The sequence below is a fragment of the Somniosus microcephalus genome, chromosome 8 (genome assembly GCF_052327205.1).
Source record: "Somniosus microcephalus isolate GS21.2 chromosome 8, FLI_Smic_1.0, whole genome shotgun sequence".
Classification (NCBI taxonomy): domain Eukaryota; kingdom Metazoa; phylum Chordata; class Chondrichthyes; order Squaliformes; family Somniosidae; genus Somniosus; species Somniosus microcephalus.
In genome coordinates, this window is record NC_140994.1 from 111,631,134 (window position 1) to 111,646,131 (window position 14,998).

Here is a 14,998-nt window from a genome sequence, read left to right on the forward strand (position 1 = left end):
ACGCGTGCGCATGGGAGTCTGCGCGTGCGCGTTGAACTTCCTTTTTTTTTCAGGTTTTAACGTGCGGGTAAGTCTGTACATTTTAGAAATGTAAAAAGCAGCCATAAGGACTTCATTTTCAAAGGTAAGTGGTCAATTATTTAAAATTAAAACACTTTTTCCACAGGATTTTTACTTTTAAATATTTTAAAGCAAGATAAGTTTATTTTTAGCCCTGTTATTTTATGTAATTTTTTTTCAAAAATTTAAGTTTTTGTTTAAAATAGTTATTTAATGTCATTTATAGTTTATTTACAAAGTGTGATTTTTTTTAAAAATTTATTTGAAGGTAAAGTACAGTTGTACAGCCTCAGCATTTATACGTTTTGACAGCTCTATCTGTCAAGACTTATGAATGGAGCATTCCCTGCTCCGATTGGCTGCCTGTTGCTCATGTGATCCCAGGGGATACTTCGCACTAACTACGCCCCTGGGACACGCCAGCATAGCGCGCCGGCCTCTGGGACAGGCCTCGGAGAGGAATTCCACGCAGGCCAAGAGGTCAACTGCCGGCGCGCTAGGTAAGCGTAGGTCGGGGGCTTGCACCCATGGGAAGCCCCCAACCTGAATTTCTGGGCCATTATTGAGCAGTTACACACTGTAGTGAGTTAATATAGAGAGCAGTGACAGACCATAGTGAGTTATTATAGAGCAGTTACAGACTGTAGTTAGTTACTATAGAAAGCAGTGACAGACTGTAGTGAGTTATTTCTTTTCTTCTCTACTTTTCCAGATGCCAGCATGTATGCTCATTACCTCTTTAATGCTTTCGACAGCGCCCACAATGGATCTATCAAATTCGAGGTAAAACCTGTTCCAGTGAAAGCAGCCTAAGAATGAATAAAAACTGCACATGATTCCAGAAATCTATTCATACCAACCTTTTAATAATATTTGTGATTAAATCGTTGCTTAATATTGAATCCTATACTCTGGGTCCAACTATGAGCCCATGTTGTGACAAGTTATTGAGGTGAACAGTGTGATGTAGCTGGATTAACAGCAGTACAGATACCATAGGTAACACAGTGCGCTGGGGGAGGGTTCCTGAGTGACAGTGTGAGGGAGCTGGATTATCATCATTAGAGATACAGTCAATAAAACAGGGCGCTGGGGCAGAGTGGTTACTGATTGACAGTGTGAGGGAGCTGGATTAACATCAGTAGAGCCAAAAACAGCAACACAGGTCGCTGGAGAGATAAGTGCCTGAGTGACAGTGTGAGGGACCTGGATTAACATGAGCACAGATACTGTGAGTGACACAGGGCGCTGGGGAGAGGGATTACTGAGTGACTGTGTGAGGGAGCTGTATTATCATCATTAGAGATACACTCAGTAACACAGGACGCTGTGGGATAGTATGTTACTGAGTGACAATGTGAGGGAGCTGGATTAACATCAGTAGAGATACACTCAGTAACACAGGATGTTGTGGGATAGGGGATACTGAGTGACATTGTGAGGGAGCTGGATTATCATCAGTTGAGATATAGTCAGTAACACAGGGCGCTGGGGCAGGAGTTATTTAGTGACATTGAGGGAGCTGGATTAACATCATGTTAGATCCGTGTATCTTGATGTTGTGTCCTTCAATAATTAGACAAGAGACTGCAGGGAACGATCAACAGGTGTTTACTGAATGAGGGTTATTCTAGAACTAACTGTACAAATCACTACTCAGGGTTTATATACAGGTGTGGTCACTGCCAGTACTACAGTATACAGGAGCTGTAAAAAGTAGTTCTCCCCTTAAAGGTACATACATTACAATTCCTCCCCTTTTAGATTAACAGTACCATAACACTCATTTAACAATTAAATAACAACTAATTACAATTAACACTTTTAACATGCAACATTAACTGAAAATAGTCTATTTATAAATTCAGTCTTTGGGGAGGCTTCCTGATCCTTTCTGGAGAGCGCCTTTCCCGAGTGTCTTGCTCTTGGTGCGGAGGCAATTCTGGCCCCCTGTCGTCGGTTGCTTCATCCACTTCCGATGCTACTGTTTCTGGGATAGATGCTACCTGTACGTTGGGTTCATCACCAGGTACGTATGGGCGAGACATGGGGTTGACTCGTTCATGTGACTCTAGGATCTGGTCAGCATGGGGTCTCACAATGTTCTCCCCAACATCCACTGTGTACATTAGTGGCCCCTGCCATGTGCATATCGTTCCTGGTTGCCATTTCTCTGTTCGGTAGTCGTGGGCCAAGACTGGTTGCCTTACATTGAAGCTCCTTGTCGGCTTCTCATTGATGTGCTGGAATTGCTTATTCTCAACATCTCTTTGTACATTTGGTCTGAGCAAATCCAGACGAGATCTCAACCTTCGGTTAAAGAGCATCATGGCCGGGGCCTGGTTGGTGATTGCATGTGTCGCATTTCTGTAGGCTAACAGGAAATTGTCCACCTTATGCAGCAGTGGAATGCCATCATCGCACATGGCTCTTACTTCTTTTTTAAAGGTTTGTACGAACCTTTCAGCCAATCCATTTGTGGCTGGATGATACGGGACGGATGTGTAATGCCTTACCCCATTCCTTTTCATAAATCTTCGAAACTCTTTGGACACAAACTGTGGTCCGTTATCAGAGCAAATCTGCTCTGGCAAGCCGTTTCTGGCAAAAATGGTCCGTAGGACTGCAATAGTTTTCTCCGTGGTGGTGGAGGACATTTTGATGACGTCAGGCCATTTCGAGTGCGCATCCACGGCTATTAAAAACATTGAGTCCATGAATGGACCAGCAAAATCAATATGCACCCGTTGCAATGGAGATGAGGGCCACTCCCATGGGTGCAGAGGGGCATGTGGTGGTGCATTTTGGACCTTCTGGCATCCTGAGCAGCTCTTTGTCAGGTCCTCGATTTGCTGATCGATCCCTGGCCACCACACATAAGCCCTAGCAAAGCTTTTCATTTTCACCCCTCCAAGATGACCTTCGTGAAGCTCATTGAGCACTCTCTCCCTTAACTTGGGTTGAATTACCACTTGGGATCCACACATCAAGGTCCCCTGGCATACTGACAGCTGTTCTCTTCTGGATGAGAATGCTGGCAACAGTGAGTCGCCATGTGCTGGCCATCCCTTAACCGTCAAATCATATACCCGAGAAAGTGTCGGGTCATTTCGGGTCTCCTTCTCTATACCAGCGTTAGTTACAGGCAAGCATTCAATTATAGTCGAACGGAATATTTTGACAGGATCCACTGCTGGTGCTTCCAGTAGTCAGTGGCAGGCGTGATAGCCCATCAGCGTTTCCATGCTGTTTCATGCCCTTATACTCGATTTCATATTGGTGCGCCCCTAGAAAAAGGGACCAAATTTGTAGCCAAATGCGCAGTCATCACCGGAATGCCCTTCTTTGGATTAAAGATGGAGACAAGTGGCTGGTGGTCAGTCAGCAAGGTGAACTTCTGCCCGTGCAGATAGTGATTGAACTTTTTCACTCCCCGCACTAGGCTGAAGGCCTCCCTGTCAATCTGGGCATAGTTACGCTTGGCTGAGGTTAGTGACCGAGACGCAAAGGCTACTGGCCTCTCCGAGCCGTCCGGGAATTTGTGCGACAGCACCGCTCCAATGCCATAGGGTGATGCATCACACGCCAACCGAATTGGTAGTGCTGGGTTGAAATGAGCCAACACCTCTTTTGATGTGATCAATGCTTTGCTCGTCTGGAAAGCTCATTTACATTCGTCACTCCACTTCCATGGTACCCCCGTTTGCAGTAGGGTGTTCAGTGGCTGTAGTACTGTAGACAAATGTGGCAAGAACTTATGGTAGTAGTTCACCAGCCCGAGGAACGACCTCAGTTGTGACACATTTTCCGGTGCTGGAGCCTTGACAAATGCCTCAATCTTTTCAGGGGACTTATGTAACCCCTCTTCATCAATGACATGGCCACAATACGAGATCTGCTTCTGGAAAAACTCGCATTTGTGGCGATTACCTCGGAGCCCATATTCCTTCAATCTAGTGAGCACCTGCTACAGGTTGGCGAGGTGATCACTGTCATTTTATACCATGGCCAGTATATCGTCCAAATAACACTGGGTCCCTGGCATCCCTTGCAGGACTTGATCCATTGCCCTTTGCCAAATAGCCGGAGCTAATGCTACCCCGAACACCAGCCGGTTGTATTGGTATAGACCTTTATGAGTGTTGATCGTGAGGTACTGTTTCGAGGCTTCTTCTACCTCCATTTGCAGGTACGCCTGGGCCAGATCAATCTTAGTGAAGCGTTTCCCTCCAGATAGCGAGGTGAAAATATCTTCAATCCGCGGAAGCGGATATTGTACAGTGTGAAGGACTGGGTTCACTGTCACCTTAAAGTCCCCACAGATGCAAACCTTCTTTGGTTCCCCAGGCGTATTACTCAACGACCTCTTCATTACAGGAATGATGGGTGTAGCCCACTCGCTCCAGTCCACTTTGGACAGTACTCCTGAATGTTCCAAACCTTCCAGCTCTGCTTCGACGGCTGGGCGGATCGCATAAGGTACCGGTCTGGCCTTAAAAAAAAAAAAAAAAAAAAACTTTGGGCTTGCATTTTCCTCTATTTTGATCATCGCTATTATGCCTTTAAATGTTCCGAGTCCTTGCTGGAACACTTCTTGTGCGTCAGTTAGCATTTTTGACAGTTGTCCAGGTGTGATGTCGTCATCCTTTTTGGCATCTACAGTCAGTGCTTGTATGGAATGCCAATCTAGCAGTATCTTCCGGATCCATTCACGTCCTAATAGTGGTGGTCCTCCATCTGGCAATACATATAGGTCCATTTTTGGTGTTTCCTTGCCGTTATATATAACGTTCATCCTTATTTTTCCTTTGGGGTAGACTTTTTGCCCCGTGTACGTCTTCAAGGCAATCTCTGTATCTCTCAAGGGTATATGTGAGAATAGCCGCTTGTAGTCCCTTCGATTTATGACTGTTAGTGATGATCCTGTGTCCAATTCCATTTTCACTTGGACTCCTGCTATCTTGAGCGTGACCCAGATAGTTTGGTGATCCTCCATTTTGATCACATTATGTAGTTTCAGACAACCCATCTCCTTGCTTCCAGAGTCTGTATCACTTTTCTGTTCATCTGCACTACTCTCCGTCACCTTATGTACCTTCTTGTACTTCTCCTGTGGAGATTTCTTGCTGCTGGTTTTCTTTCCCGACCTGCAGACTCTTGCTATGTGTCCTACTTTTCCTACTGTCTGCACACTTTGTCCTTGAACCAGCAATCATTATGGTCGTGTGTTGTTCTGCCGCAGCGATAGCACTTCACTGTTCCGTATGACATTTCATTTGTGCCATATTCTTGCGGTCTCCATTGTATCTCTGCCGCGCCCCATGCTGCTGCTTCGTGTGATACTGCAATGCTGAAAGCCATGTCCAGCGTAAGATCCTTTTCTGATAGAAGCCGTTTCTGTGTTCCTTCACTTTGAAGCCCACACACAAACTTGTCCCTTAAAGTATCTGCTAGTCCCGTTCCAAACTGGCAGTGTTTCAATAGCTTGCGCAGTTCCGTTAAATACTCAGCATTACTTTCATCTTTATGCTGGTTCCTTTTGTGAAACTTAAATCTTTCTGCTATCAGCAGCGGTGTGGGGTTTAAGTGGTCCTGTAGGATTGACACTATGTTTTCAAAATCCTTTTCTACTGGCTTCTCTGGGGTTACTAGCTTTCGTAGTAAGCCATACGTTTTTGCACCCATTGAATTCAACAATACCAGCGCTTTCTTGTCATCTGGCACTTCATTCGCCTTGCAGTATACTTCTATGCGTTCGACATATGTCGTCCAATCTTTGACTTCATTGTCGAACGCTGTGATACTGCCACTCTTCGGCATTTTTGGGTGTGGTTAGGCTGGCTTATAATGGCGTCTCCCGCGCTTTCCTTTCTTCCCTGCAGCGGCTTAAAATGGCGTCTCCCGCACTTTCCTTTCTTCCCCGCTGACGCTGCTCGGCCCTTGAACACCGGCTGTGCTCTGCGCATTTTCCTGCGCGCCTCTCTCCCCCATTGACGCTGCTCGGCCCTTGAACACCAGCTGTGCTCTGCGTGTTTTCCTGCGCGCCTCTCTCCCCCGTTGACGCTGCTCGGCCCTTGAACACCGGCTGCGCTCTGCTCTCTCTCGTTGATGCCGCTCGGTCCTGAACACCGGCTGCGCCCTGTGCGCTCTACCCTCTCTCCCTCCCCTGTCGAAACTGCTCGGCCTTTTTCTGTGCCATCGGTCGGCTCTAGCCACCGCTGCCCGGGAAGGGTCTGCGCAGTACCTGTTGCCAGCCCGTTTCGCTGGACCACCATGACTAGAAAGCCAAGCCTGGCTCTCAACAGCCTCCCCTGCAATGCTCAAATCTCCACTGGATGACTGGGGGGTTTCCCGTGGTCGACGCCCGGGCTTGTGGACTCGGCCTTCTTCCACTGTTCTCCAGGAGCGAATCCCTGGGAGGTGATGCAGAGTTGCAGGTAGGTTTGAATCTGCTCGTCGCCAATGTTAGATCCATGTATCTTGATGTTGTGTCCTTCAATATTTAGACAAGAGACTGCAGGGAACGATCAGCAGGTGTTTACTGAATGAGGGTTACTCTAGAACTAAATGTACAAATCACTACTCAGGGTTTATATACAGGTGTGGTCACTGCCGGTACTACAGTATACAGGAGCTGTAAAAAGTAGATCTCCCCTTAAAGGTACATAAATTACACATCAGTACAGATACTTTCAGTGACACAGGGTGCTGGGGGTAGGGTTGCTGAATGACAGTGTCAGGGAGCTGGATTAAGATCAGAACAGATACAGTCATTGACACAGGGCACTGGGGGAGAGGGCTTACTGACTGACAGTGTGAGGGAGCTGTATTAAGATCAGTAGAGATATAGTAAATAACACAGGGCACTGTGGGGAGGAGTTATTTAGTGACAGTGTGAGGGAGCTGGATTAACATCAGTACTGTTAGATCCGTGTATCTTGATGTTGTGTCCTTCAATAATTAGACAACAAGACTGCAGGGAACGATTAAACAGGTGTTTACTGAATGAGGGTTACTCTAGAACTAATTGTACAGATCACTACTCGGTTTATATAAAGGCGTGGTCACAGCCGGTACTACAGTATACAGGAGCTGTAAAAAGTAGTTCTCCCCTTTAAGGTACATACATTACAATTCCTCCCCTTTTAGATTAACAGTACCATAACACTCATTTAACAATTAAATAACAACTAATTACAATTAACACTTTTAACATGCAACATTAACTGAAAATAGTCTATTTATAAATTCAGTCTTTGGGGAGGCTTCCTGATCCTTTCTGGAGAGCGCCTTTCCCGAGTGTCTTGCTCTTGGTGCGGAGGCGATTCTGGCCCCCTGTCGTCGGTTGCTTCATCCACTTCCGATGCTACTGTTTCTGGGATAGATGCTACCTGTACGTTGGGTTCATCACCAGGTACGTATGGGCGAGACATGGGGTTGACTCGTTCATGTGACTCTAGGATCTGGTCAGCATGGGGTCTCACAATGTTCTCCCCAACATCCACTGTGTACATTAGTGGCCCCTGCCATGTGCATATCGTTCCTGGTTGCCATTTCTCTGTTCGGTAGTCGTGGGCCAAGACTGGTTGCCTTACATTGAAGCTCCTTGTCGGCTTCTCATTGATGTGCTGGAATTGCTTATGCTCAACATCTCTTCTTCCATTTGGTCTGAGCAAATCCAGACGAGATCTCAACCTTCGGTTAAAGAGCATCATGGCCGGGGCCTGGTTGGTGACTGCATGTGTCGCATTTCTGTAGGCTAACAGGAAATTGTCCACCTTATGCAGCAGTGGAATGTCATCATCGCACATGGCCCTTACTGCTTTTTTAAAGGTTTGTACGAACCTTTCAGCCAATCCATTTGTGGCTGGATGATACGGGACGGATGTGTAATGCCTTACCCCATTCCTTTTCATAAATCTTCGAAACTCTTCGGACACAAACTGTGGTCCGTTATCAGAGCAAATCTGCTCTGGCAAGCCGTTCCTGGCAAAAATGGTCCATAGGACTGCAATAGTTTTCTCCGTGGTGGTGGAGGACATTTTGATGACGTCAGGCCATTTCGAGTGCGCATCCCCGGCTATTAAAAACATTGAGTCCATGAATGGACCAGCAAAATCAATATGCACCCATTGCAATGGAGATGAGGGCCACTCCCATGGGTGTAGAGGGGCATGTAGTGGTGCATTTTGGACCTTCTGGCATCCTGAGCAGCTCTTTGTCAGATCCTCGATTTGCTGATCGATCCCTGGCCACCACACATAAGCCCTAGCAAAGCTTTTCATTTTCACCCCTCCAAGATGACCTTCGTGAAGCTCATTGAGCACTCTCTCCCTTAACTTGGGTTGAATTACCACTTGGGATCCACACATCAAGGTCCCCTGGCATACTGACAGCTGTTCTCTTCTGGATGAGAATGCTGGCAACAGTGAGTCGCCATGTGCTGGCCATCCCTTCACCGTCAAATCATATACCCGAGACAGTGTCGGGTCATTTTGGGTCTCCTTCTCTATACCAGCGTTAGTTACAGGCAAGCATTCAATTATAGTCGAACGGAATATTTTGACAGGATCCACTGCTGGTGCTTCCAGTAGTCAGTGGCAGGCGTGATAGCCCATCAGCGTTTCCATGCTGTTTCGTGCCCTTATACTCGATTTCATATTGGTGCGCCCCTAGAAAAAGGGACCAAATTTGTAGCCAAATGCGCAGTCATCACCGGAATGCCCTTCTTTGGATTAATCATGGAGACAAGTGGCTGGTGGTCAGTCAGCAAGGTGAACTTCTGCCCGTGCAGATAGTGATTGAACTTTTTCACTCCCCACACTAGGCTGAAGGCCTCCCTGTCAATCTGGGCATAGTTACGCTTGGCTGAGGTTAGTGACCGAGACGCAAAGGCTACTGGCCTCTCCGAGCCGTCCGGGAATTTGTGCGACAGCACCGCTCCAATGCCATAGGGTGATGCATCACACGCCAACCGAATTGGTAGTGCTGGGTTGAAATGAGCCAACACCTCTTTTGATGTGATTAATGCTTTGCTCGTCTGGAAAGCTCATTTACATTCGTCACTCCACTTCCATGGTGCCCCCGTTTGCAGTAGGGTGTTCAGTGGCTGCAGTACTGTAGACAAATGTGGCAAGAACTTATGGTAGTAGTTCACCAGCCCGAGGAACGACCTTAGTTCTGACACATTTTCCGGTGCTGGAGCCTTGACGACTGCCTCAATCTTTTCAGGGGACTTATGTAACCCCTCTTTATCAATAACATGGCCACAATACGAGATCTGCTTCTGGAAAAACTCGCATTTGTGGTGATTAGCTCGGAGCCCATATTCCTTCAATCTAGTGAGCACCTGCTCCAGGTTGGCGAGGTGATCACTGTCATTTTTGCCCGTGACCAGGATGTCGTCCAAATAACACTGGGTCCCTGGAATCCCTTGCAGGACTTGTTCCATTGCCCTTTGCCAAATAGCCGGAGCTGATGCTACCCCGAACACCAGCCGGTTGTATTGGTAGAGACCTTTATGAGTGTTGATCATGAGGTACTGTTTCAAGGCTTCTACTACCTCCATTTGCAGGTCCGCCTGGGCCAGATCAATCTTAGTGATGCGTTTCCCTCCAGATATCGAGGCGAAAATATCTTCATATCGCTGTTATGCCTTTTATTGTTCCGAGTCCCTGCTGGAACACTTCTTATGCATCAGTTAGCATTTTTGACAGTTGTCCAGGTGTGACGTCGTCATCCTTTTTGGCATCTACAGTCACTGCTTGTATGGAATGCCAATCTAGCTGTATCTTCCGGATCCATTCACGTCCTAGTTGTGGTGATCCTCCATCTGGCAATATATATAGGTCCATTTTTGGTGTTTCCTTGCCGTTATATATAACGTTCACCCTTATTTTTCCTTTGGGGTAGACTTTTTGCCACGTGTACGTCTTCAAGACAATCTTTGTATCTCTCAAGGGTATATATGAGAATAGCTGCTTGTAGTCCCTTCGGTTTATGACTGTTAGGGCTGATCCTGTGTCCAATTCCATTTTCACTTGGACTCCTGCTATCTTGAGCGTGACCCAGATAGTTTGGTGATCCTCCATTTTGATCACATTATGTAGTTTCAGACATCCCAGCTCCTTGCTTCTGGAGTCTGTATCACTTTTCTGTTCGTCTGCACTACTCTCCGTCACCTTATGTACCTTCTTGTACTTCTCCTGTGGAGATTTCTTGCTGCTGGTTTTCTTTCCTGACCTGCAGACTCTTGCTATGTGTCCTACTTTTCCACACTGTCTGCACACTTTGTCCTTGAACCAGCAATCATTATGGTCGTGTGTTGTTCTGCCGCAGTGATAGCACTTCACTGTTCCGTATGACATTTCATTTGTGCCATATTCTTGCGGTCTCCGTTGTATCCCTGCCGCGCCCCGTGCTGCTGCTTCGTGTGATACTGCAATGCTGAAAGCATTGTCCAGCGTAAGATCCTTTTCTGATAGAAGCCGTTTCTGGGTTCCTTCACTTTGAAGCCCACACACAAACTTGTTCCTTAAAGTATCTGCTAGTCCCGTTCCAAGCTGGCAGTGTTTCGATAGCTTGCGCAGTTCCTTTAAATACTCAGCATCACTTTCATCTTTATGCTGGTTCCTTTTGTGAAACTTAAATCTTTCTGCTGTCAGCAGCGGTGTGGGGTTCAAGTGGTCCTGTAGGATTGACACTATGTTTTCAAAATCCTTTTCTACTGGCTTCTCTGCGATTACTAGGTTTTGTAGTAAGCCATACGTTTTTGCACCCATTGAATTCAACAATACCAGCGCTTTCTTGTCACCTGGCACTTCATTTGCCTTGCAGTATACTTCTATGCGTTCGACATATTTCGTCCAATCTTCGACTTCATTGTCGAACGCTGTGATACTGCCACTCTTCAGCATTTTTGGGTGTGGTTAGACTGGCTTAAAATGGCGTCTCCCGCGCTTTCCTTTCTTCCCTGCAGCGGCTTAAAATGGCGTCTCCCGCGCTGCTGCCAACGCCGCTCTCGGCGGTCCTCGTGGCAAATGGCGACGCCCTGTGGGTTTCGTGCGCTGCTGCCAATGCCGCTCTCTGCGGTCCTCGTGGCAATGTCAGCGCCTCGCGTTTTCCTGCGCGCCTCTCTCCCCCGTTGACGCTGCTCGGCCCTTGAACACTGGCTGCGCTCTGCGCGTTTTCCTGCACGTCTCTCTCCCCCGTTGACGCTGCTCGGCCCTTGAACACCGGCTGCGCTATGCTCTCTCTCGCCTCTCTCCCCCGTTGACGCCGCTCGGTCCTGAACACCAGCTGCGCCCTGTGCGCTCTACCCTCTCTCTCTCCCCTGTCGACGCTGCTCGGCCTTTTTCTGTGCCGCTTGGTCGGCTCTAGCCGCCGCTGTCCGGGAAGGGTCTGCGCAGTACCTGTTGCCAGCCCGTTTCGCTGGACCACCGTGACTGGAAAGCCAAGCCTGGCTCTCAACAGCCTCCCCTGCGATGCTCAAATCTCCGTTGGATGATTGGGCGGTTGCCCGTGGTCGACGCCCATGCTTCTGGACTCGACCTCCTTCCACTGTTCTCCAGGAGCGAATCCCTGGGAGGTGATGCAGAGTTGCAGGTAGGTTCGAATCTGCTCGTCGCCAATATTAGATCCGTGTATCTTGATGTTGTGTCCTTCAATAATTAGACAACAAGACTGCAGGGAACGATTAAACAGGTGTTTACAGAATGAGTGTTACTCTAGAACTAATTGTAAAGATCACTACTCAGGGTTTATATACAGGTGTGGTCACTGCCGGTACTACAGTATACAGGAGCTGTGTAAAGTAGTTCTCCCCTTAAAGGTACATACAATACAAGTACAGATACAGTCAGTGACACAGGGTTTTGGGGAACTGGTTACTGAGTGACAGTGTGAGGGAGCTAGATTAACATCAGTACAGATACAGTCTGTAACACGGCACTGGGTGGATGGGTTACTGAGTGACAATGTGAGGGAGCTGGATTCACATCAGTGGAGGAACAGTAAGTAACACAGGGCACTGGGGAGAGAGGTTACTGAATGACAGTGTGGGGGAGCTACATTAACTTCAGCAGAGATATAGTCAGTAACACAGAGCGGTAGCGGGAGGGGTTACAGAGTGACATTATGAGGGAGCTGGATTAACATCAGTACAGATACTTTCAGTGACACAGGGTGCTGGGGGTGGGGTTACTGAGTGACAGTGTTAGGGAACTGGATTACCTTCAGTACAGATACAGTCAGTGATACAGGGCGCTGGGTGAGGGCTTACTTAGTGACAGTGTGAGGGAGCTGCATTAACATCAGTAGAGATATAGTCAATAACACAGGGCGCTGCAGGGAGGAGTTATTTAGTGACAGTGAGAGGGAGCTGGATTAACATCAGTAGAGACACAGTCAGTAACACCGAGTGCTGTGGGGAGAGGTTACTGAGTGACAGTGTGATGAGCTGGATTAACATCAGTACAGATACAGTCTGTAACACGGCGCTGGGTGGATGGGTTACTGGGTGACAATGTGAGGGAGCTGGATTATCATCAGTCGAGATACTTTTAGTGACACGGTGCTGGGGGTGAGTTTACTGAGTGACAGTGTGAGGGAGCTGGATTAACATCAGTACAGATACAGTCAGTAATACAGGGCGCTGGGGGGAGAGGGGTTACTGAGTGACAGAGTGAGGGAGCTGGATCAACATCAGTAGAGGAACAGTAAGTAACACAGGGCACTGGGAGAGAGTTTACTAAGTGACAGTGTGAGGGAGCTGCATTAACTTCAGCAGAGATACAGTCAGTAACACAGGGCGGTAGCGGGAGGGGTTATAGAGTGACTGTGTGAGGGAGCTGAATTAACATCAATAGAGATGCAGTCAGTAACACATGGCGCTGCGGGAGGGGTTACTGAGTGACAATGTTAGGTAGCTGGATTTTCATCAGTAGAGATACGGTCAGTAACATGGCGCTGGGAGAGAGGGGTTACTGAGTGAGAGTGTGAGGGAGCAGGATTATCATCAGTAGAGATACAGTCAGTAACACAGGGCACTGGGGGAAGAGTGTAGGGGGTGGCGGGTGGTGCGTGCGCCCAGTCTGTTATGCTCTTGACTGTCTGTGAGCGGTTCGAATCGCTCCCACACCCCTGGGTTCTAGACACCGGACTTAGGTACAGGCGGCGATACAGAAAATCGAGTAGACAAGTGGCTTGGTGTAAGAAAACCAAGATTTTATTAAAACAGAAATAAAACACAGTCTTATGAGAAAATCACCAGTATAAAATACAGGCAAATATAAAAATTATACTTATACAGGGAATGGGGAACACACGGCACACCGAGGGAAAACAACTGCATTAAAAATCCCCTTATCCTTATCCCACCCCCTATACCTAACTAGATTAAGCTAAGAGGGGCCAGAATTCATGCTCACCAATCCAAAGCCTGTTGCTTTAACAGATGTGAGTTTTGAGGTTTGGTCTTCTGTCCTTTTGGGTACTCCGTCGCCACGTGGTCTCAGGGCATGGCGCTGGAGCTGTTGCTGCGACACACCTTCCCTCTCCTCAGCTACCGTCGTCGTCTCGTCGCGATGGGTTCTCTTCCTCTTCTCCCTCGGGCAGTCGTTGGCGGTAACGTTGCGTTTATGGAACGGTTGGCAGTCTTTACTCCTTAGATTTTACTACCCAAGCGTCAAACGCCAGTATATTCGTTGTGGCGTGGACACCTGCATTTAATGCCAGCTCATTCGCAGTGTTCAATAGCCAACTTATTGTCACTGTCCATACATTTCTTCCCCAAGCGCCAGCTTATAACTAGGCACTCGGTCTTTATCAATGCATCTTTCGTTGCCCTTCTCTGCTCTTATTGGGTTGTTACCTTCTTCTTCGTCTCTCCTCGTCTCGTCTCGTCTTGTTTCGTCTCGTCCTTTTTCGTGGCCCGTGTGTCCTGTATGACTCAGGACTCGGGTCTCATTCCCCTCTCTGTAATTGGTATGGATGTCCTTGGTTGTTAAATTAACGCGGGGAGCGAGAAGAGAACCCGCCACGAGGCCAGGGCACGAGTACGAGCGGCAGCAGCCCCAAGAGGCCGGAGCCACGAGAGCAAGAGTAAGGGGCAAGAGTAAGAGCACGATAGATACAGAGGGCCTACAATTATACCCGTTGCTTCATCTCCTATCTGCGCGCCAAATCAGGTCAGTCCATTGTTTAACTTTTGGAGGGCTGTACTAAATGATTATACCAATCTAAGTTAACTGGTTGTAGATGGCCGTTTATCGCACCTAATGTCCCCAATGTCCGGGTTGTATTGTCATTAATGCATTTTAATCGACTTGCCCAGCCTTGGTGGCTCCCTTGAGCTGTTTCCGATTATTTATGCAGACAAACTAATGGCCACATGTATAGGCCTAACTGGGTTTGATCTGTCGCATTGCATATTCAGTGTTTGCCTAGCTGTCTGGCTTTCCAAACACAAAGTCCTTTTTCACAGAAATGCATTTTAAGTTTCAATTTCCCAAAGCTGCCTGTGCTGCTGCAGAGTCCAAGCTTTTAAAATCTTACAGGCTTTTGGTCACGAGGTGCGGACGCCATCTTTTGGGTACCCTTTTTAAAATGTCCATGCAGGGTCCCTTTATTAATAACCTTGGGGGAATGTGGGAATTTTGCGAATCTTATAAGAGTTACTTAGTGACAGTGACAGTGTGAGGGAGCTGGATTAACATCAGTACAGGTACTTTCAGTGATGCAGGGTGCTGGGGGAGAGTGGTTACTGAGTGACAGTGTGTGGGAGCTGGATTAACATAAGTAGAGGAACAGTAAGTAACACAGAGCACTGGGGAGAGATGTTAATGGGTGACAGTGTGAGGGAGCTGGATTAACATCAGTAGAGGCACAGACATTAACACAGGGTGTTGGGGAAGGGGTTACTGAGTGACACTGTGAGGGA

At 47.6% G+C, this 14,998-nt stretch overlaps 1 protein-coding gene across 1 annotated transcript in view; it reads left to right on the forward strand.

Moving 5' to 3' along the window:
* Window positions 1-477: 477 nt before the first annotated feature.
* LOC147113750 (A-type potassium channel modulatory protein KCNIP1-like) overlaps window positions 478-14,998 on the forward strand; it is a 42,709-nt gene continuing 28,188 nt past the window's right edge. The window contains exon 1 of the mRNA XM_085995062.1: window positions 478-843. Within this exon, the coding sequence (XP_085851188.1) occupies window positions 781-843 (63 nt within the window). The 5' untranslated portion in view covers window positions 478-780. The remainder of the gene's footprint in view (window positions 844-14,998) is intronic.